General features: G+C 36.0%; 1 protein-coding gene across 3 annotated transcripts in view; it reads left to right on the forward strand.

The window, feature by feature from the left end:
- The window catches only part of rapgef2a (Rap guanine nucleotide exchange factor 2a), a 43,848-nt gene that overhangs the window by 6,783 nt on the left and 14,874 nt on the right, over positions 1-22,191 (forward strand). For all 3 annotated transcript variants that reach the window (XM_051106918.1, XM_051106920.1, XM_051106929.1), the window contains exons 2-13: positions 10,861-10,931; positions 11,016-11,072; positions 13,322-13,405; positions 13,487-13,562; positions 13,647-13,814; positions 14,549-14,566; positions 18,646-18,768; positions 19,259-19,436; positions 19,529-19,665; positions 19,744-19,902; positions 20,587-20,739; positions 21,874-22,038. In XM_051106918.1, coding sequence (XP_050962875.1) covers positions 10,861-10,931; positions 11,016-11,072; positions 13,322-13,405; positions 13,487-13,562; positions 13,647-13,814; positions 14,549-14,566; positions 18,646-18,768; positions 19,259-19,436; positions 19,529-19,665; positions 19,744-19,902; positions 20,587-20,739; positions 21,874-22,038 — 1,389 coding nt within the window. The remainder of the gene's footprint in view (positions 1-10,860; positions 10,932-11,015; positions 11,073-13,321; positions 13,406-13,486; positions 13,563-13,646; positions 13,815-14,548; positions 14,567-18,645; positions 18,769-19,258; positions 19,437-19,528; positions 19,666-19,743; positions 19,903-20,586; positions 20,740-21,873; positions 22,039-22,191) is intronic.

Here is a 22,191-nt window from a genome sequence, read left to right on the forward strand (position 1 = left end):
GTGTGTGTGCATGTAAGGAAATATGTTTGTGTGCTGTTTGCTCCTATCCATTTGTAAACATCTCAGGATATTGAAGCTTTAGCCTAACCAAGGACTCCATTCTCTCCTTACATAACCAATTGTCTGTGTTCCCGTGCCAGTTATGTTTTATAAGCCTGTTATGTCCGCAAGCACACACATAATAGGGTAAGTGTGTGTACAACAGGGGCTTTAGAGTTTTAAGGTGTTACTTCCTAATGTAATGACCCCTCGCCTTGGTGTGCTTTCTGCTGAAAGCAACAGGAAAAGAGCAGAAGAATGAGATGTACTGAGATAGGAGAGGAGTAGAAGAAAAGGAGGAAAAGGGAACAAGAGAGACGAACAGAAAAGCGAAAACAACTCGAGATAGAAATCTAGGCAGTAAACTTTAGTCTTTAATTGCTGTTTTAGTGTTAATTGTAAGGCTGAAGGTGTTGTAATTCTTAAATGAGACTAATTTGAAAATTAAATGTGACTAAGATTTTTAATTAAAGATTGTTAATGTAGTACGTTCACAAAAACACTGTAGAGCGGTATATACGAACCACAGACTGATTATGACCTGTGAAGGAATACAGTCTGACAAGAGTGCTGTTAAGTTAAGGAAAATTAATATTTAAAACCTTTCAAATTCATTTTTGATATTTGTATATTTTTTTAGCTGCAATGAAACACTCTTGTTTGTTGTGAACCATTTTTTTTTATATTTTGTTAAACAGCTTTTGAGTTCATTTCCTTTTAATACAACTTAAAATAATAAATGTAAAAAGTAAACAATTGTTTATAAACATCCAATGATTAAACCATCTGTAAGGTTTCGTTTAGATTTAGTTTTATGTTAATGTTGGTTTAGATAACTTGTAAAAGCTAAAGTTATCCAGCCCAGCAACTAGTTAGCTTGCTTTCTAGCTTTCTGTCTTTCTTACTTTCTTTCTTCGATACTCCTGCTTCTCAGGCTTTCATGAAAGTTACCCTTGTGCCGTAATTGTTACGTTACTTTTTTTCCATTTACCAAAAACTGTGCCATGCTCAAAAAAAAATCTTGACATTTATGCCACCCACACAAATCTTATAATTTTTTTCCTTCAAGCCATGGAAGTGCCATGTTTCATCTGCATGATGACTTAATGTGGGACATCTGTTTGACAGGGTTTGCTCAATCTTTTAAGCTTGCTGATGTGTTCGAAACGTACATCAAAGCTCAAAAAGAACCATATGCTCAGATCATTTTTGATCCATTATGGGCTTTTCATGTTGTGTTAGGACATCTAGAAAGTTTTGAAAAATATGAGCTCTCCAGTGATCCCATGTATACTCTGATTACTATTTACTGAATATTATGTTTCAGTGCATTTGAAAAAACCTGACATCTGTATCACAAAATGTAAAAAATAATTTTGTAGGTCTCATGTTGTGATGTACGAGAAAAGATCAATGTTTATACAGTCTAATTTTACCTTGGCATTGTGTTGTTTTTTTTTTTTAAAAAAAAAAAAAGGACTTTGGAACTGATTCACATTCTTCCGAAACGCATTAGCCCTGCAGTTTCATAACAATGGTTTTATTTCCTCCCCCTGTTTTTGTGTAGTAGCGGATCAGCCATTAGTGAATGAGACCAACTGAAGGGGCTTTTAGAGAAATGCGAACATGTTGTTTGTGTTTTAAATAGTGCAGAATCACATGTTCTTTGAGTTTTTAAACAATAAAAACACTTTTTGCTGTTATCTTTTGCAATACCACAAGACTCAACTTAAAAGCCAGCTGATCTTGATAACCCACCAGGTACTTATGATATAGATGGCTGCTGCTAGTTACTGATAATAAAAATAATGCCAAGTTCTGTTTTTACTAGTGCCTAATTAGTGGATGTGTTTAAACACTTATAGTTTGTTTTTTGTTTAATTATATTTTGTGGCTTTGTATTTATTTTGTGGCTATTTTTATTGGATAGACAGTAGAGAGCAGACAGGAAAGTATTGGGTGGAGAGAGTGGGGTGGGATCGGCAAAGGACCTTGAGACGGAAATCGAACTCAGGTCACAGCGAGCACAGTTGTGCTACATGTTGGCGCACTAACCACAAGGCTATCAATGCCGACAAAACACTCTTAATTTGTGTGCGTATCAGTTAGGGTTGGGCGATATGGGCAAAAAAATTATCACGATAATTTTTTTTCATATCAGTCGATATCGATAATTATCACGATGAATGTCAAATCTTTATTTCTTTCCAGTTTAAAATCAGATTTTTGCTCCAGAGTGGAAATTGTAGAAGCCAGACCATTAATTTTCCTTAACAAAATAAATATCTAAATAGAAAAATCAATTTCTGCATGTTCTAATGAGTTAAATTGTTTCAAATCAAGAAACAGGTTTGGGTTGTCTGATAATAATAATAATAATAATAATAATATCACATTTTTGTCTCTTAGAAATGCACATTTGATAGTAGCTTGAGGATGCAGAGGTAAATTTTTGTTCATTACCAGTCAGTAACATCTATAAAAATTGTAGCAACCTCAGTTTTATTAAGCATTGGTCTCCCATAGTAGCAAGCATACATTTTAAATCATGATAAACACAGTTAAAACCACACATAATGGTACCTCAATACCATGGTAAAAATCTACATGGTTTTATAGGTAGCCTATTTGTATGAAAAACGTTCTAAAAACATTCAGGATAAATGCACACATGCTATAGCTTAATCACAAATACATACATACTATAATTATATACCATTACTCCTGTAATAAAATTCAAAGTGAATATCCCACATTGCTGCCACAATACCATGGTGCAGTGAGTGTTACTACAGTAAATCCATGGTAAATGATGGCGATGTGTAGATTGAAAAGCCTTCTGTCTGTCTCGTTGCACACAGCTTTAAACTAGTTTGAATCACAGAGTCAATTGTGTTCATCTCTGAATTCAAGTGTTTCACACTGGATCTCACAGCGCTGTTTAGTGCTCGCATGACGGAGCCGTTCACATATCGCATCTTTTGCGCGTTCAAGTTTGTTATTTCAAATGTAGGCGCGCGGCAGCTGCGCTCATAATGGAAGGGACGTGCATGCGGTGCAGCACGCTCGGTTTTTCCAGATGCGTCCACGCCGCATTGGGATAATAAATGCATCTTCTCTAGTGAGCTCATGCAGAGCAGCACTTTGAGCTTTGGTCCAAGTGGATAAACGGTCCGTGTGGCGCGATTCAAATGAGTCGCGCTGTTTCGTTCCGCTTTTGGCACATAAAAATTACATCGAACATTTATCGAACTCCTCATATCGTTTTATCGAGGAAAATTATCGTTATCAAATTATCGCCCAGGCCTAGTATCAATATGCATATCAATTTTGCATGCAGAATAGGGCTGGGAGGTATGACGGTATATATTGTGAAGATGGTGTAAAGTGTCTATCATTAGAGATTTTGTTATTGTTTTGTTTGCGGTATGCAAATATTAGCTTGATATCAACACACACAAGTTATAAGTGTTTTGTCGGCGTCAATAGCCTTGTGGTTAGTGCGCCAACATGTACTGTGAAATAAGTTTTTGGTGTTATAAGTAGAGCATGAATGCCTGCTTTTCAAGTACACCACACAGAAAAAGCTAATAGAAAAAAACACTACTGGAGAGGTTGGAAATGTTTTTATTTGAGTCCGGGGCCAAATTCTCAGCTGTGATCCATTTATTCTTTTCCCAGAACTTTGGTGACATCATTAAGGTCAGTGGTGAACTGAATTGGAGTATTTTTAGTAAAGGACGTTTCCGTTTTTACCCCAGTTAGGCTCATTGAGCGTGTGAGACTGGAGTGAGAGTAATTTCTCCTATCCTGACACGTTTTTCTGTTCCTCTCTCCCTTCATTGAAGTGATGTGTCAGTGCTGAAAAGTGCATTGGCACACATTTCTGTATTAATAATAATGTCTTATCAGCTTTTCCTCTCCTCCTTCCATGTTCTCCTCAATCCTCTGCATTAATCAGAGCTGATAAAGTAACTCTTTACTTGTCAAAATGTGGGTACAGAAATGCATTATTACATATTTAAGCAGAGCCATGACTGAACAATCTACTTTAGCCTTTTTATAAATGCATGCTTAGTCAAATTAAAAAGTGGGATAATAGCAGGAATGTGAAGGTGGATGTTTTCATTACTTTAGTTCTGGTATGACAGGCCCTTAGTATAAGTGTGTGGGATCTTTTAAGATTTTCCAGAGGAATGGCGACTCAGAACAATGCTTTGTTCTCAGGAGGGAAAAATAATGAAAAGACTCCGTTGACTTTACTAAACTGTTTGTCTTTCAGTGGACATGATGTAATGTTTCTACTTTCTCGTGTGGTCTAGTGTTAGAACAGTTTTGCAAAGCCTGCCTATTTCTGTAATTATGTTTTTGGTGTTTGTGGATTTCCTCCTTGATAACCTTAAGGAGTCTGATAGCTGTAAGGAGTTTGTGGATGTTATGGAAAGACATGAACCAGAGCAGTATTGCTTCATAGTTATTATTGCCCGCTGGTAGATGTTTACTTGGAATCAAAAGTAGTTCCAGGGCCATTAAGTGTAATTTCTGTTGCACTCAAGCTGGCTGAGATGCTCAACAAATTGAAATGTTTGCTCTTATTGGGGAAGCAACCTACGGTTGAGACTATTTAACATTTTAAAGGGGTCATCGGATGCCCATTTTCCACAAGTTGATATGATTCTGTAGGGTCTTAATGAAAAGTCTTTAATATACTTTTGACTTTTTACTTTTGATATTGAAGCATTATAGGGTAGATTTGTACATACACTGCCAACACACATTAATGTTCAAACAACATGAAAAGTGAACTTAGCATCCGATGACCCCTTTAAATGTAAAAAACAAATGTAGACTGTTGTGTTTTGAATTTGAATGAACAACCATTCCCGTAACACACATCCACAGCACAAGCATTCTAGTTACACAGTGTTAGCGTGCTTTTAATGGACTAACTGGAATGTGAGTAATTCTGGGTCAGAGGTCAGAATGTGAATTTATGTAGTCCTCCTAGGCGATTGTTTTATTCAGCATTTATATGTGTACAGGATGCATATGGATATTTGGTGCATTAACGATAGCCTATTCACCATCTCAGACAATGTTTTACTCAGTTTAACACCACACTCTTTCTCATTTGTGGTGTTGCTCTTAAATCTTTCCTCGTCTTGTTCACCCAGCTGGCTATAATGGTTTTTCCCACCTGCTAACCCTGCCACCGAGACACCGGGGTGGGGGGAATTTCACGCTTTACACAGAATGCGTTGTGAAACTCAGAAACCGCACAAACACAGATGCTGGGCAACCGTTAGCTTTTAAATTTTCATTTGTACATTTTAGTTTGCATTTTCACAAACACTTTCCTAAGAAAACAACTTAAGTGTTTGGTCAGTTCCCTTAATAGAAAAACAAAGAATCATGTTCTAAACAAGTCATGTTCGCATAGATGTTTTTCCCCTTATGTTGTGTCATTGAAGATCTCTCAGTTCTAAAAAGGAATTTGTTCTGGACTATAAAAAAAGACATGAATTATATAATGAGTGGTCACCATGTTTAGACTCGGTTACCTCGGTGTTTGCCAATCATACAAAAGAGGACCTGATCAGTCTGACAGAATTAGAACAGAACATTTCATGCGAAGCCAATAATGCACTTATTTTTTGCTGCTGACAGATCTTCTGTATAAACTGATACTTATATAGATGTTGCAATTGAAAAAAAAAAAAAGAAAATCGGACAGTAAGCGCGGTACTTCGTAAATACTATAGTAGTTCATATAGTTCATTGATGTGGCAGTAATTCAGGATCATGGTTTATAGCACTCCAAAGCATTTCAGAGAATCATGGTGTAAAATTGTAAATTTCCTAAAAACAAGATGGTATTTCCATGGTGCTTTTTTTGTACCTTTCCATGGTATATGGCGGTTATCTTTCGTTTTTAAGTACTAATATGTGGTGCTAGTGTGTTAATGATAGTGTTTTCATCTGATTATCACTAATGTTATAATATTCATTACTAATTTGTGTGATTAGTGACTCACAGATAGTTATAATTGTTTGCATAGCTTTACTATTATGTACCTTTCCACAGAACCGTGAGAGAACTGAAAGGAAAGTGGGTGTAAACTTTATTCCTCTGCATTGGGTTGTTTGATTTTGAGATGGCTGTGTGAATAACACAGTTTCATTTGTGCATGAAAGAAAGGAGGACAGAGGATAAAAAAGAATTTGTATACTAAAACATGTAGAGGAACATTGGCATGTGTCAACAGGTGATACTGTGAGAACTTCTTTAAAAATATCCGCTGAAACAGGGTAGTGATACTGATGTCCTCAACTACACAAATGGCAGAATACGATTCCATGCGGAAATGTGTGTTTCGTTTTTTGTATAGTACCAGTAATTTGGCTATTAGTTTCCAAATGGAGGAGGAGTGGTGCAAAACTTTTGGACTGAACAATTTAAATAGAGTTAAGAGCTCTGACGAGAAATGAAGCTCTGGGGTTCCTTAAGAATGGAAAGTAAATGCCTTTTTGTGGCCTTGAATTTTAATCTGTAAATTTATCTGATTTCAAACATGTTAGTACGAGAAGGAAGTTGTGCTGAAAAGCCTGTTAGTGGCACATAGTGCAAACAGAAAAGAGAAAGTTGAGTTTCCTAGATGAATTGTTGTCATGGAGTTTAAATTTATGTATGTGTATTAAGTGATGTAAAATGTTAAATACGAATTTGTAGCTGTTGACTAAGCAAAATAGTTTGGGTTGATTTTTATTCTGTACATGATTAAACTGATTTTTAGATTATATGTATGAATCTGAGTTTGACTGAATTTGAATGATTCAGTTATTCCAAACAACTGGAATGAAACAATGAAAATTGAATCTAAAAGTACGAAAACCCTGTTTATAATGAGTCATTTTCAGATTTAGTCAGAGGTGATCATATGATAAACAGGGCTAGTTTACGGATTTGAAACTTCTGATGCCAGGCTGTGAGAGAATGGAAACAGCAACTGTTGATATGTTATTGAAAAGGAACTGGAACTTAGTTACACTGACAGAATTGGCCTGAAGTTTTCATTGTTTCAAAAATGGTACTTTTATATGTGAAAATGAAAGTGCATGTCATATGGGACATGCCAACACGTGTGCAAGTATGTATTTTCAAGATTGAATTCAGTGATCCATGGCCGGCTCTTCTACAACTAACTGAAATGTGACCTTGCTCTCTTGACTCAGAGGACTCAGTCCATTGCCATAATCAGAACTCTATGTGCGTGTCTGCCTCTCAAAGAGGAAATGCCATAGTCCAAGAATAAACATTCCTGCCCTTCTACTCAAATCAACCAATTGCAGACCACAGCACACCACCCCTGACTGGAACCTATTGGGCAGTTTGAATTTAGTTTCATTTGACTGTAGTGAGTGCAGATGAGAGGGATGGATGGATGGGTTGGAGGGGAGTCAAAGAACATGAGAAAGGTTGTTGGAATGTTAGAAGGAAAGGGTGACGCCTCTGATGTCCCATTTAAGTGAGATTACTGTGGAGAGCTGATGGGACAGTTATTTGTTTGAATGTTGTGGCCTTTAAAGGTCTTCACAGTTCACTTCACAAACTATGAGAAATCTGGAGTTCAAAATCAGATTTAAACCCAGAAATGAGCAGTAATAATAAATAAGCTTTTTTTCCTTTGCTTTATATTATATTATATTTGGACCTCATTGTATGTAGGTTTTTTTTTTTTTTTTTTTTTTTTTTTTTTTTAAAGTGAGTACCAAGCTGTCATCATAACCTTAGCACAGAGCCAGTATGACCTCATCGCATCAATGAAGTGTTGAAATCTTTTACTAAATCACAGGAAATCTTAGTTGGTAACACTAAACTTGTGTCAACAGGAATTCATGACTGGCCCTTTAAGAATGTGTTAAGCAAGCTAAGATGTTGGTAAATCAAGCTAAAAACTAAGGATTGTGAAAATAAATGTTTTCACAGGTTTGTAGTGTTGTCAAAAATATCTATATATTGATACATATCAATAGGGTACAAAAGGGTTAAAGGCTCACCTTCAAGACAAAAAATGCGCTTTTCGCTGCACCCAAAGTGTATGATTGCAGAAAAATATAGATGTTTGTATTAAACATTTATGGAGCAACAGATTTTGTCTGACAAAAAAATCATGCAAGTCGTTTATATTGTTTAAAAATCGTATAAATGTATGAGGTCGCAAGGGGGGCCTTTTGCCCCACACACAGGGTACACAGTATTGATACTTTAGATAAAATATATATATTTTTTATTTTTATTATTTTAATAATGTTTAAGTTAAAACTTTAACAAATTTTGTACTATGTTCTGCTTATTTTGATAAAATAATTATTTTTTTGTTCAATAGATATACTGTCATTAAAATATGTTAATATAAAACGTATTTTAAAATACAGGAACAAAACCATTTTAAAATGTGAATATTCTGAAAACTTTGATTGAAGGAGATCCCATAGTAATTTAATATAGATTCAGTAGTATCAACAACTGGTATTTTATTATGATTAATAGCAAGTTTTTAAATATGATGGTTTCATTCTAAACATGGTGATTGTCTCTAAGATGGATAATTACCATCTGAATCTAAATCAAAATCATGTCAACAAATGGAAAAGTCAGCCTTCTGTTAATTATCATGTTAATTATTGTGCCTTTTAGCCCTAACAGCGGGGGCGCTTTTTACCGCAAATACCATTCTTTCGTTATTTAAATGCATGTTGTAAGAACGGTTTTAATTATTTTAAGCAAAACTGAAAATCGTTAAGAAGACCTTTGTCTCAAGATATATTTAAGAATTGTAGCAGTTCTTATCATTCTCAAGTCATTATATTTATTTGTGCCACTGGTTGTAATTTATTTGTTCTTATTTTATGACTAACTTCACTTGTCTTATGTTTGATAATCTATAATGTTTGAACTTTGTCTAAATTATTTATTGATTTATTGACTTTTCAGCATCATTACAGGTACCCAATGACGTTTGTCATTAAGGAACACTGAATTATTTTGCAGTTACAAAAAAATGTCAATACCAATTTACTCCATATTAAAATACAAACCTTTAAAGAAAAATTAGTAAAATGCATCATAAGGATATTTTTCTGTTCAACATCTGAGTGGTGGTAGCCAGTTTCTAGTAGTTTTTTGTGTGTAAAAATGAAGACATATTGCAGTTTTACTACAGTAAAAATAGTGCAGTTGTATTACCACATAATATAATTTAACATAATGCCATTCTTAGTTATTATAATATAATAAAGTTATTTTTATTATTGTATTCAAATTGTTTGGCTTTCTAAAATGTCAGTGTGATGTGGACTGAGACAGTATCACAACAAAAAGTGCATCACATTGACATTTAAAGTATACAAAAATGTCAGTATTTTTTACAGTATTGTATCAAAGTTAGATATCTTAGTGTTGTGATAACACTAGATTTCAGCCACTGTTTAGTTCCTGTTGTGAAAATTTGTATGGGTGTTTGAAGGTGTTTGTACTCGGTTTGAGGTTTTTTCTGTCTCACTGTTGTCTCGCGTTGCAGAGGTGTGAAAATAAAGGGTTTCTATATTAGCGTTAATGTGGTTGTATCTGCTGTGTAGCTCTTTCCTCTTCCTGATATTCAACACGCACTTGCATAACAGGTTCATATAACCTCATTGAACAGAATGATTGTTCAGCTGCCTGAACAGAAGTCTTTAACCATGAAATTATTTCTCTGACCAGATTTTCCTAATCTATAATTTGCTAACAAAAGCATCTATAGACAACAAGCATATTTGAGGAACGGTGTCTATTAGACCAGAAGCACGTATAACAAAGAAACATATTCTTTCCCAATGCACACGTTGCATTACTGTGGCAGTAACAAACATCAGCAACCCTTTTTACGTCACTAGCTTTAAATACTTTTAATATTTGCTAAACAATGTTATAGGTCAACTTAATAAACTACCTATGGCTTTTTATTTGACATTTTATGAATGTCTAGCAAGTTTAAAAATAATACCCAAAAACTAGGGTTGTGGTACGCATCTATATTGTCTTTTATTATATCAAGAGAGGAACTGAATAATGACAGAAGTAGAGAGGAAAAACAGAAGTGAGGGAAAAAAAGAGACCTGAAAGTGAAGGAGTGAATGATGGAGTATCTGCAAACATTTCTTTCTTGTAAAACGCTAATTACGTAATTTAAGGTGGGCCGAGTTAAATAATGATTAAGTAGGGTTGTGCATACTGTGTGTTTGGTATATGATGGGTATTTATTATTTGTCTATATATTCACATATATAGGGCACCTCCTACTGGTGCTTTGATGTACATACAGGCAGGTTTTAAATGACTTGTGAGGAGGGAAAACGCAGGTTTAATTAGTAAACTTGTATGTAAAAAAAAATTATTTGCTTCTGCTTATTTATTGCTTCTCATTTTTGTGTTTTGTGTTTTTTTTTTTTTTGGTATGTTTTTTCCCAACAATTGCGAGTGAAACATGGTGATTAACCCTTCAAAAATGCTTTTTCCCCCGGCAGTAACTTCAGTACTATATTATTGACAAATGCAGTCAATAATAAAATTTCTGTAAAAAGTTCTGAAATCTGGAATAAGATTATTTACTTTTTTCCCACTCCATGCTCTAGAAAAGATCAGAATGACATGGGTGTAATAGGAAGGATGCTAAATGTGAACAATTAATGGTTGTTTGCCAAACTGGACAGAGCTATTCCTGTAAAGTGACATCAGTGTACATCAACGTAAGCATGACTTCCTATATTTTTGTTTTGCAGGATCTGCAGATCGTGTACTCGTACCTCCATGGCATGGAAGCACTGTCCAACTTGAGGGAACACCAGCTCAGGTACAAGTGCACAGTTTGTGTGAGAGTACTTTCATTACTACATTACAGAGAGAATGTGCTTAACACTGTTTATTTCACTTGCAGGTTGATGTGTGAGACAGTTCGATATGAACAGCATGAAGCTAATGAGGTTTTATACTAGTGAGTATCCAAACACACACACATTACATACTTGATACACTCTCACAAAGGCTGTCAGAAAATGTATCTCTATCTAGGTCAGTTTATCAGAGGTTTACATCAAAGTCACAAGGATGATTTTGTCCACACACACATCTGCTTACTCTCTCTGTCTCAGACACAAACACGCACCGACATCTGTCTGGTGCTCTGGTGCTCAGTTCATTTAAATCTGTAACGTCCATCTACAGACGGGGATTAAGCTTCTAAAGGCTTTTTGAATATAGACACACACTCTGTCTGTTAAAATGAAACATTCTGTTCAGGACCCCCATTTGGGCTGATATAAATTAAGGAATTTTCCGCATTCATTAAGTTAAGCTCATTAACAGTATTAGTGACACAATGTCAATTACCACAGAAAATATTTTTGGGTAATTAAAATACACACTGTTACAAATATATAACCAGAGGACATAAACCGTATACACGTTGGCATGAGAGTAGTGTGACAATAATTTGCTGATTTTTGTCTGTGTAAAGTAATAAGTTACATTCAAACTTTTGACTTGAAGTGACTTTGTTAGCCTGTTAGCATCCCAGAAAGGTCTGTTTACATTCACTTGTTGGCATTACATCAGTAAAATATAACCATAAATTCTTCTACATAGGATGATTTACAGTCCAATAATAAACAGGAAGCTATTGATTGTTTTGTGATTTAAAGGGAAAGTTGACCCCAAAATAAAAATTGTCAATAATTACTCACCCTCATGTCATTTTAAACCCATAAGACCTTCACTCATCTTGGGAAACAAAAAAATGTGATGAAATCCAAGAGTTTTCTGACCCTGCATAGCCAGCAATGCAACTGACACGTTCAAGGCCCAGAAAAGTAGGAAAGACATTGTTAAAATAGTCCTTGTGACTTCAGTGGTTCAACTTTTAAGGTGGAAATTCAAATTAAATGTTGCTTAGTCAGTATTAAACAGATTAAATTGTGCAGTAAAGTGATACTTTATTTGAACTAATTATTATTGTCTCATTGCTATTATTATTGCTAGTCATTATAATTGTCAGAATAATCGACAGATTACTCAGTTACCAAAATAATCACAAGTGACAGACCTAGGCTAAACCGCTGATGTCACATGGACTATTTTATCGATGTCCTTACTGTCTTTCTGGGCCTTGAACGTGGTAGTACTGTTGCTGTCTATGCAGAGTCAGAAAGCTCGAACAAAGGTCAGTGTATTGGGTGAACCATTACTTTAACAAAAGTACAATCTTCATATTTTACACATTACATTTGCTTTTTGTAAACATAACACCTAAAATACTGTTGATAGAGCCTAATTTGTATCAAATCCGGTGCATTCTTACTTAAATGTTCAAGGAAACCTTTTAACACAGTTGGGCCAAAATTTCGTATGGAAAAGTGAAGTCATGCTAGCTCATCAAAACCTGGAACATTCCCCATCACTTATGTACTTTTCCCCATTTTTTTCCCCCCACGTTTTTCTAACTGTAACCTCCCATTATCTGCAGTAAATCTTCACTGTGGTGCAATGCCTACATTAACCAGGCTGTCAAAGCCTGTGCTTTCCAAAACACACAAAGTCAGCCATGTGCTTCTTTTCCTTTGGGAATTGAGTTGTGCAAAATGCGTAGGCTCATATGGTTTCCCTCAGCATAGTTTAAAACCCAATAGTCTCAACCTCAGATGGCATGCCGAAGGACCACCAACAGTTTGTTCTCCGAATCGTTTTGCACACGGAAATGGCAAGTGCTTTCTTAAAATAGCATGTTTCAGTCAGTCTGGGGAACAAAATCATGTTTGAGTATTTGGCTTCTGAGGAAGAGCTATCTTAGCTATTTTGTATACCGTTACACCCCTACTCATTTCCTCTTGTTCTTTCTAAAACAGTTCTTAGATATTGCGTCCATACACATAACATTAAAATAAAAAGATTGTGGTTGGTCATTTTAAATGCTGGTCAGAAAAGGGGTCTTCCCATCTAATTGGGAAAGTCTGGCTACGCGAGGCTAGCAAACCACTGGTGCCCCTTTGCTCTGGGAATTGACCAAGATGCATTCGCCCACATTAGTATGATTCATCACATTTGTTTCCTTTGCCCAACGTGGCATATGTGTTGTTAGGTCACTGCTCCACCCGGAATATAATACTAAGAATGAGCTAAAATAATATCATTGTGTGTTTTTTGGTTTTGTGGGTAATGTTGTAATATATGTCTGTGTTTGTGTTATAGTCCTGATGACATTGGGACCTGCTGGTATATCCTCCTCTCTGGCTCAGTCTTTATAAAGGAGTCTATGTTTCTGCCCCGCAGCAGGTACGAGTGTTGGTTTGGCTCCATTGTTTCCTCTCCGTGTCCTGTTCAGTGTTTTGTGTGATGTATGTTGTTTTATTTCAGTTTTGGTAAGCGTTCTGCTGGTAGTTTGCGTCGTGGTTGTGAGTGTATCGTCCTTGAGGCTTCAGAAATGATTGTGGTGAGTTTCACAGGCCTGTATATGTGCACTAAGCCATGTGTCAGTTAGATGGGGATACAGTTAACCACTCTCTGTCTCTCTCAGGTGGACTATATGGATGACAACGATGAGTATTTCCAAAGACAAGCATCTCATCGGCAGTCAAGGAGAAGATTCCGCAAAATAAACCAGCGTGGAGAGCGACAGACTATAATCGATACGGTCGATCATTATCCAGTCAGCAAGCCTCCTCTGCCACCAGGATATCACTCGGTGTGTTCACACATATGTACAATTTGAAATCTGCCATTATGGATATCCACCTTATTCTTTGAAGCCTATGGGTGAGACTTCAGGTTCATTAGCTGCTATAAGGAAATAACGAGAAGAATAACAACATGCAGTAAACGCTAAAACTGTTTGCTCTACAAACCAATGTATTCATAATTAAGGTAATACATCAAAATAATATGGTAAAACACACAATTTGCAATATCAAGCAGCAAAATGAGCTGTTTTGTACAGCTGAAAATAGCTGGACGTGAATGAGACTGAAAGCCAGACCCATAACATTTATAAATGGCCGCACCCACTCATACAGGAAGAAAAAGGTGGATACAAATAGTTGCAAGTGTTGAAGTGTGGTCACATTAGCAAAATTTCTCACATAGAAGAAGCTTTCTTTTGTTCAATGTGGCAAATTTGTGTGACCGACTTGCAACAATCTGTGAAGAGAAATCTTTCACTCAATCACATAGATTCCCATTAAAACTACTTTGTTTTATGAACATTTTTCAAACAATGGTAATCTTGACTGCACCATGACATTTTTATTTTGCATGATTTGGTTTTAATGTTAGTGTGTACATCTTAACACAAAAAGAAGCTTATTAATCCCTCATCTTGTGTTGTTTTTTTAACTTTTAAATATGTAAAGTGTCGCTGTATTTGTGTAAGTTAACATGTGGAATGTGTATTAATGTGTTTTTAATTTTGTCTTGCTGCAGGAATGCTCAAAATCCCAGGTAATTTACCTTTTAATACTATTGAATATCAAAGCTGCTTTGTGTATTTTTTGTTAAAATGCTTCATTCTGTCAGCTTTGTGTGCTGAGACAACTATTAAGTAAACCATTCAGAGGTTGATTGCCTCAAAAATTGTAAACGCTTTGACTCTATAGCATGATATTCTAATATAGACACATTGATGCAAGTTCTCAGATTTGAAAATATTGGTCTCATTATTTTGATGGTAACACAAAGTGCACATTGCAACTTTCACACAGTAAACCATACTGACACAGTGAATTTGAAAATGTACTTCCCTTGTCTGCTTCTGCTCTGGCTCGCTGACAATGTGTGATGTAATTTCCACCTGGTATATCTGATGTTTTTGCTGTGTTCCGATCACAAGCGGTCAGCTGAGATGCATAACCATTAACATCTGGTCTTAAAGGGGTGGTTCACCCCTTTCAGTGTGTGACTTTACCACTTCCTGTAAAAAAGATTTTCTCAGGCTAAGTGACTAATAAAATTTTGGTCAACCAATCGTCTTCTCATCGACTAACAGTTAGTCGACTATTAGGGGGCAGCCCTAGTAAATTCTATCATTAATTACTTTCATGATTAGTCCTTCGTACATCTTCAGAACACAAATTAAGATGTTTTTGATTAAGTCCAAGGGCTTTCTGCTTGCTTGCTTGTCTTCAGAACCACACACAGGCATCATGGTACTCTCGTGAATGCATGTTGAAGACTGAAACTGAAGAGAAGAAATCACTGAATGTTATTTTTGTTTTCTTTGCACACAAAAAGTATTCTCATAGCCTTATAACATCACGGTTAAACCACTGATGTCACATGGACTATGTTAACAATGTCCTTACTACCTATCAGTTACGTTGCTGTCTATGCAGGGCCAGAAAGCTCTCGGATTTCATCAGAAATATCCTAATTTGTGTTCTGAAGATTAACAAAAATCATACAGGTTTAGATCAACTTGAGGGTGAGTAATTAATGACAATTTTTGGGTGAACTGTCCCTTTAAGACCAGGTGTACATGGTAATGCATCTCACAATAATTGAAGCTGCTGACCATTTGTGATTGGAGAACTGCTGCCTTAGAAGACACCACCCTATGTAGACAGCAATCACTAGGTTTTGGAACAGAGCCATAGTCTTGGCTACATTCTTAGCAAATGTAATCTGGTAAAAGCTTCCCTATCTTCTTTTCTATCACTCTCAGTTTTTCCCTTGTGGCACTTTGAGCATTTAAGTCTCTGTCTCTGCATTAGTTTTTTTTTATTATCCTCTGACTTGTAATGGACCTGTTTATGATTGACAGCAGGAAGGCGGGCTCTTAACAGATATATGTGCCATCCTGATTGTTCTGTGAGCTGTCAATCATTGGAGGGTTGACCCTGGTGACTGGTTTACTAGGGCAGTGGGTGTCAACCATCCCCCTCCCCCCTCCGCCTAAACAATACCAGCCTCTTGATAATCCCATGATCTCGCTTTGGTGTGTGTGTGTGTGAATGGGACAGAGGGGCAGGGTCTGATGAAAATTGTGTCTGCAGAAACATCCCTCTCTGCCAGAGTGCTGTCTGTTACTGTGGTGATGGGCAGATTTCAGTAGAGAGGGATGCTCTGTCTGAGTGAGTGCACTGGGGAGACAGATATTTGAACATCAAATAGGTGCGGTTAGGGCAGTGTGGCACAGAAAGAGACTGATAGTGTTTTAGAGGTTAGTTTAAATGCCCTAGGATGGTTGGGCATTCAGTATTGCAGGCTATGAGACAGCTAGTCCTGTCTCATGGCTATGGAGTCAGGGGACAGGAGACCAGGACTGTGAGTATCTCTCTCACACACACACACACACACACACGCAAACACTTGAGAAACACCAAAAACCTGTGAACAACATTAAAAATTATTTTGCAACAACAGGCTAAACACAAGCTTGCATTAGTAAACATGCATTCTTTGTTTAGCTATGCATGCTTCATTTTATAAAGTATTAGAGAGCAGGACTATGGGTGGACTAAGTTTTGACTTTACAATATATAAGCAGAAGTTAGAATGAGTAATTCAAATTTGGCCTGCAGCCTAATTTTAGTTACATTTATAATTTTATTTTTAATTAATTCTGTTTCAATTATCAATCTACATGCTTTTATCTAAATTTAATCTAAATTTAATTTAAATTTGAGTGTTTCTTATTAATTCTATTCAAATTGTTAATGTTAATAATTTTGGTTCTGGTTTTGTTATGCAGTTTAATTCTTGTTTTTGCATTTTTGCATTACAATAATATGTTTTTGCAAGTGTTTGGAAGTTGCTTTCCTGTCGTTATTTAATACATGTCCATAAGTAGTCAAATTTATGATTTGTTTGTGGAGTTACATTATTAAGTTTTTGAGTTGCATGAGTATATTCTACATGTGATGTTGTAGGGTCAGTATATGTAGGCCATCTGATCTAGGACATCAGTACATGAACCCATCAACATTACTGTAGTAAGCCTGAGGGTATGTTATACAGTAGGGTGTTGGTGGATGTATGTGTTTGTGTGTGTGTGTTAGCAGGTCTGAATGTTACTTTGGTTTATTAACTGATGAAAGCTTCTGTCATTAATCAATACATTTGTATACTTTTTGGACCTTTTTATGGTGCTGTGTGTTTGTTAGTATCACGGCATTGTGATTGCCAGGCATGGAAAGAGTTGGTGTATGCCACACCGCTAGCTACTTCATTGTGTATGGGTTTTTTTTATTTTTTATTTTTTTTTATTATTAACCAATAACTAAAGTGATTCAGAGTAGATGGATTCCATTTGGCTGAACTTGTGCGTGTGAGAACACATCACCCGGAGTAATTGTGCTGACAGTCACACAGGGGTTTAAAATTAATCCTTGATTTCCTGATGAACTAGAAGGGAAAACACTATATTTGCACAAATGCTCAAAAGCTTGTGCCAGGGAAGAATTGTTGTGCTGTTTTTATGAGTATACATAGTTGAAATTTGTAGCAATGACAGCAGTGGGTTTTGATGTGACTTGCAGTACTCAAGCAAAAACTGTTTTACACAATAATATAAATATAATTATACATGCAGTATAGTTAGTTTAATATTAATTGAAGTCTACATAGAATATTTGTACTTTTAAAAATTAATTTGTCACTGTAGGACAATGTATATTAACTTAAAGCTAAAAGGTGTTTAAAATGTTAATAAAAAAGACAAGTCAAACAATTACAGCACCTAAAATTTTACATTTTCCTCGTATACACTAAGATTTTTTTAAAAGATGTCTCTTCTGCTGACCAAGCCTGCATTTATTTGATCCAAAGTACAGCAAAAGCAGTAGTATTGTATATTACAATATTTTACTATTTAAAATAACTGCTTTCTATTTGAATATATTTTAAAATGTAATTTATTCCTGTGGTCAAAGCTGCATTTTCAGCATCGTTACTCCAGTCTTCACTGTCACATGATCGTTCAGAAATTGTTCTGATATGCTGATTTGCTGTTCAAGAAACATTTTTAGGATTATTATTATCAATATGTAAAACTGTTGAGTACTTTTTTTTTTCTTTGAATAGAAAGATCCAAATATCAGAATTTATCTGAAATAAAAAGGTTTTATAACATTATACACTATGCGATTCAAAAGCTTGGAGTCAGTTAATTATATCAGTTATAATTATTATTATTATTATTATTTATTTTTTTTTTTTTCTGAAGGATCATGTGACTGGAGTAATGATTCTAAAAATGCTGCATTTAACTCACAGGAATAAATTACATTTTAAAATGTATTTAAATAGAGAACAGTTGTTTTAAATAGTAAAAATGTTTTTTTTTTTTTTTTTTTTTTTTTTTTTTTTAAATTACTGTTTTTGCTGTACTTTGGATCAAATAAATGCAGACTTGGTGAGCAGAAGAGACTTTAAAAATCATTAAAAAAAAAAAAAACTTTTGACTGGTAGTGTACATTTTAACCTAAAATGTATTCTTTTATATAATAAAAATCTGTTTTTAAACATGCTTATTTTTGTTTCTTTATGACTTTTTTTTGTAACAATATGTGTTTCTCTTGCAGCTTCCTGCTGACTTCTCCAAGCTCCACCCCTCTGACAGTTGCCACTCCCATATGACCTCCAGCCAATCACGTTCCAGCATTGCCAGCGATTCAGGAAGTAGCAGCCTATCAGATATTTACCAGGTGATAAGAGACTGAGTTTCTATCCCTCTAGAAAGCAATCTCCTTACATACTGCAACAGAAGCGCATCCTGACAGAGATTTATTATGAACATCTGGGACATACACACACACACACACACACACACACATTTAAATCCTATCCTGTAGAGGACTCCCCCACCCTCCTCTGTGGTCCATCTGTCACCTCTCCATAACCTATTCATGTCAGTCATCAAGCACACATACCTTTTGATCCACAGATCAGCATTTCACATCCACAGACAAACATCCATCGCATTTACAAACACGGTCGGCTCAGAGTGCCAACGCACACTTCTGTGCTGACACACCGTCTGTACAAACACAATCATATTTGTGTGGTTTGCTTTGTATATTTGTAAATGCGGGTCACAAAGAACAGAAAGACAGTATACCATAAATCATATGTCAGCCATAAATGTCTATGAACATCATCAGCTGAAAATTCATACTCGGGTGATTTATTTTACAGGCCACTGAGAGTGAATGTGGAGACATGGATCTGAGTGGGCTTCCTGAAACAGCGGTGGACTCGGACGAGGATGATGATGATGAGGACGTAGGGAGGGGAACGGACCCTCTTATGAGTCGAGATATCGTGAGAGACTGTCTGGAGAAAGATCCTATGGACCGTACAGATGATGACATCGGTACACTTTTGTGCTTTGAATTATTCATCGATGGGAATTCACCATGCTACTTTCATTTACACTTTCATTTTCATTTCTCTTTCTGTAAACAGAACAGTTACTGGAGTTTGTGCAGCAGCTTCCGGCATTTGCCAGTCTGAGTGTTTCGGTGCGGAGGGAACTCTGTGCCGTCATGGTGTTTGCCGTCGTGGAGCGGGCCGGAACCATCGTGCTCAACCACGGTGAAGAGGTGAGACGGGACCCACTGCAGCATTTCATCTCTACGTTTGAGTTCAGCTGATAACAGGCATATGTGTGTGTGTTGTAGCTGGACTCATGGTCAGTCATTCTGAATGGAGCAGTAGAGGTGATCTATCCAGATGGCAGCGGTGAGAGTGTGTGTATGGGTGGAAGTTTTGGTGTCTCCCCTTCTATGGAGAAACAGCTGATGACTGGAGTCATGAGGACCAAAGTGGACGATTGTCAGGTAAGACTATATACTAAAGATGGGAATAATTGTGAACTAGCCACCCAACAGCTTATGTCAGTAAATTTAATTTTTGTAAATGTAGTGTTTTAGTTTAGAAATTGTATCCAAATTGAATATCTATGTGGTGATGGTGGTTCTCTGAGGTCCCCATGTAATTTGATCAAGATTTTTACATTAAAAACATCATAATTTAGTAATGGGCTTTTTTCTGTCCTGTTTTGACCCCCCTCATCAGAACGCTCTGTTTGAGTAGGCATGGCGGATTGTAGACTCAGAAGTTCAGAGCCATATTTATTATTTGGTTTCTGTGTAGAACTGTGTTTGCCTCTTGTTATTTACACTACAAGCACAAATCGGTGGGCGCTGATGTAAAAGCAGGTGTTGATGATCTTCTGCGGAGGCGTGTAGAGTGGCACACGACCTGCTGTTTTGGCAGATTTGCTTTAATATAAGCTGTTTTTAGACTAATGAGAAAGTTTTGAGTTCTGAAACTTACAGGATTTTTTTATAGTGCAGTGACCTCTATGTCAAAATTTCAAGGGAGTTTTGGTTTCTCAGTACATGACCCCTTTAAAAAAAGCCCCATACAAGCTTTATTTGTAACACAAATTATGCATAAAATGTTGACATAAAAAAAGCCACCAGTTAACATTCCCATTTTGTGTATGTGTGTGTGTGTAGTTTGTGTGTATTGCCCAGCAGGACTACTGCTGCATTCTTAATCAGGTTGAGCAAAACACACAGCGAGTGGAAGAGGAAGGAGAAATCGTCATGGTAAAAGAACACAGAGAACTCGACCGGACAGGCACCCGCAAGGGACACATTGTTGTCAAGGTATTTTTGTCTTTTGAAAAAAATCTGATTGACTTGAAAAGGTACTCCACTGGGAAATAAGATTTCAGCTTTACAGTTTTGAAGTTAATGAATCTGGTCTATTTTAATCTGACTTTTTATGTTATGAGAATGTAATAGCCCACAGAACTAATAGAACATACTTTTGAGCTTTTGAGAAAAAACTATTGAATGTCCCCTGCACACTTTTTTTTTTTTTTTTAAGACTTTGAAGACTGGAGGCTGCTGATAATTCAGCTTTTCCATAACAGGAATAAATTAAGTTATAAAATATATTAAAAAAAGAGAAGTTAATTTAAATTTTAATCATATTTCACAATACATGTGACCCAGAACCACAAAATAGTGGTCAATTTTTTGAAACTGAGATGTAAACATCATATGAAAGCTGAATAAATAAGCATACAGCATTGATCTATGGTTTGTTAGGATAGGACAATATTTGACCGAGATACAACTATTTGAGAATCTGGAATCTGAGGGTGCAGAAAAATCTAAATATTGAGAAAATTACCTTTAAAGTTGTCCAAATGAGGTTCTTAGCAATGCATATTACTAATCAAAAATTAAGTTTTGATATATTTACAGTAGGAAACTTGCTAAATATCTTCATGGAATATGATCTTTACTTAAAATCCTAATGATTTTTGGCATAAAAGAAAAATCTATCATTTTGACAGTGTATTGTTGGCTATTGCTACAAATATATCCGTGCTACTCACGACCAGTCCAGGGTCACATATTTGCAGTATTGGGGAGTATAAGACACTTCTCAAAAATAATAAATCTTAAATCTTACTGACCTCAAACTTTTGAACAGCGTTGTATGGTTTATTCACTGTATCATCATTAAGTGTTGTTACCCCTACATTTTGGAACTCCCTTCCCAGATCACTCTGTCTTGCCAAGTTGCCAATAATCTGTCTGAATTTCAGAATGTTACCTTTCTTAAGTTGACCTCTGTTTATTCTGTCTTATGTTGTCCTATCTACATTTTACTCTTTTGATGTCAGATTTTCTCATTATTTTCTGTATTATTGTTGATGTTATCCTTTGTATTATTGTTTGATATCCTCACATTTTGCATGTCTGATGTATCTGATGTACACTTTTCAGGGTACTGCTGAAAGGCTGATGCAGCACTTGGTGGAGGATCATTCAATTGTCGACCCCACATATATTGAGGACTTCCTGTTGACCTATCGTACCTTCCTGCCTAGTCCTCTGATTTTAGGACAGAGACTTCTGGACTGGTTTAATGACCCCAGTTTACGGGACAAGGTAGTGTGACTGAATAAGTCTTTTTTTTAAAGAAGCACACAGTAAAGGGTTAGCTAACCAAAAATGAAAATTAGCCCATGATTTACTCACCCTCAAGACATCCTAGGTGTACATGACTTTCTTCTTTCAGTCGAATCTAATGGGAGTTGTTTT

This window comes from Labeo rohita, chromosome 1 (assembly GCF_022985175.1).
Source record: "Labeo rohita strain BAU-BD-2019 chromosome 1, IGBB_LRoh.1.0, whole genome shotgun sequence".
NCBI classification, from domain to species: Eukaryota; Metazoa; Chordata; class Actinopteri; order Cypriniformes; family Cyprinidae; genus Labeo; species Labeo rohita.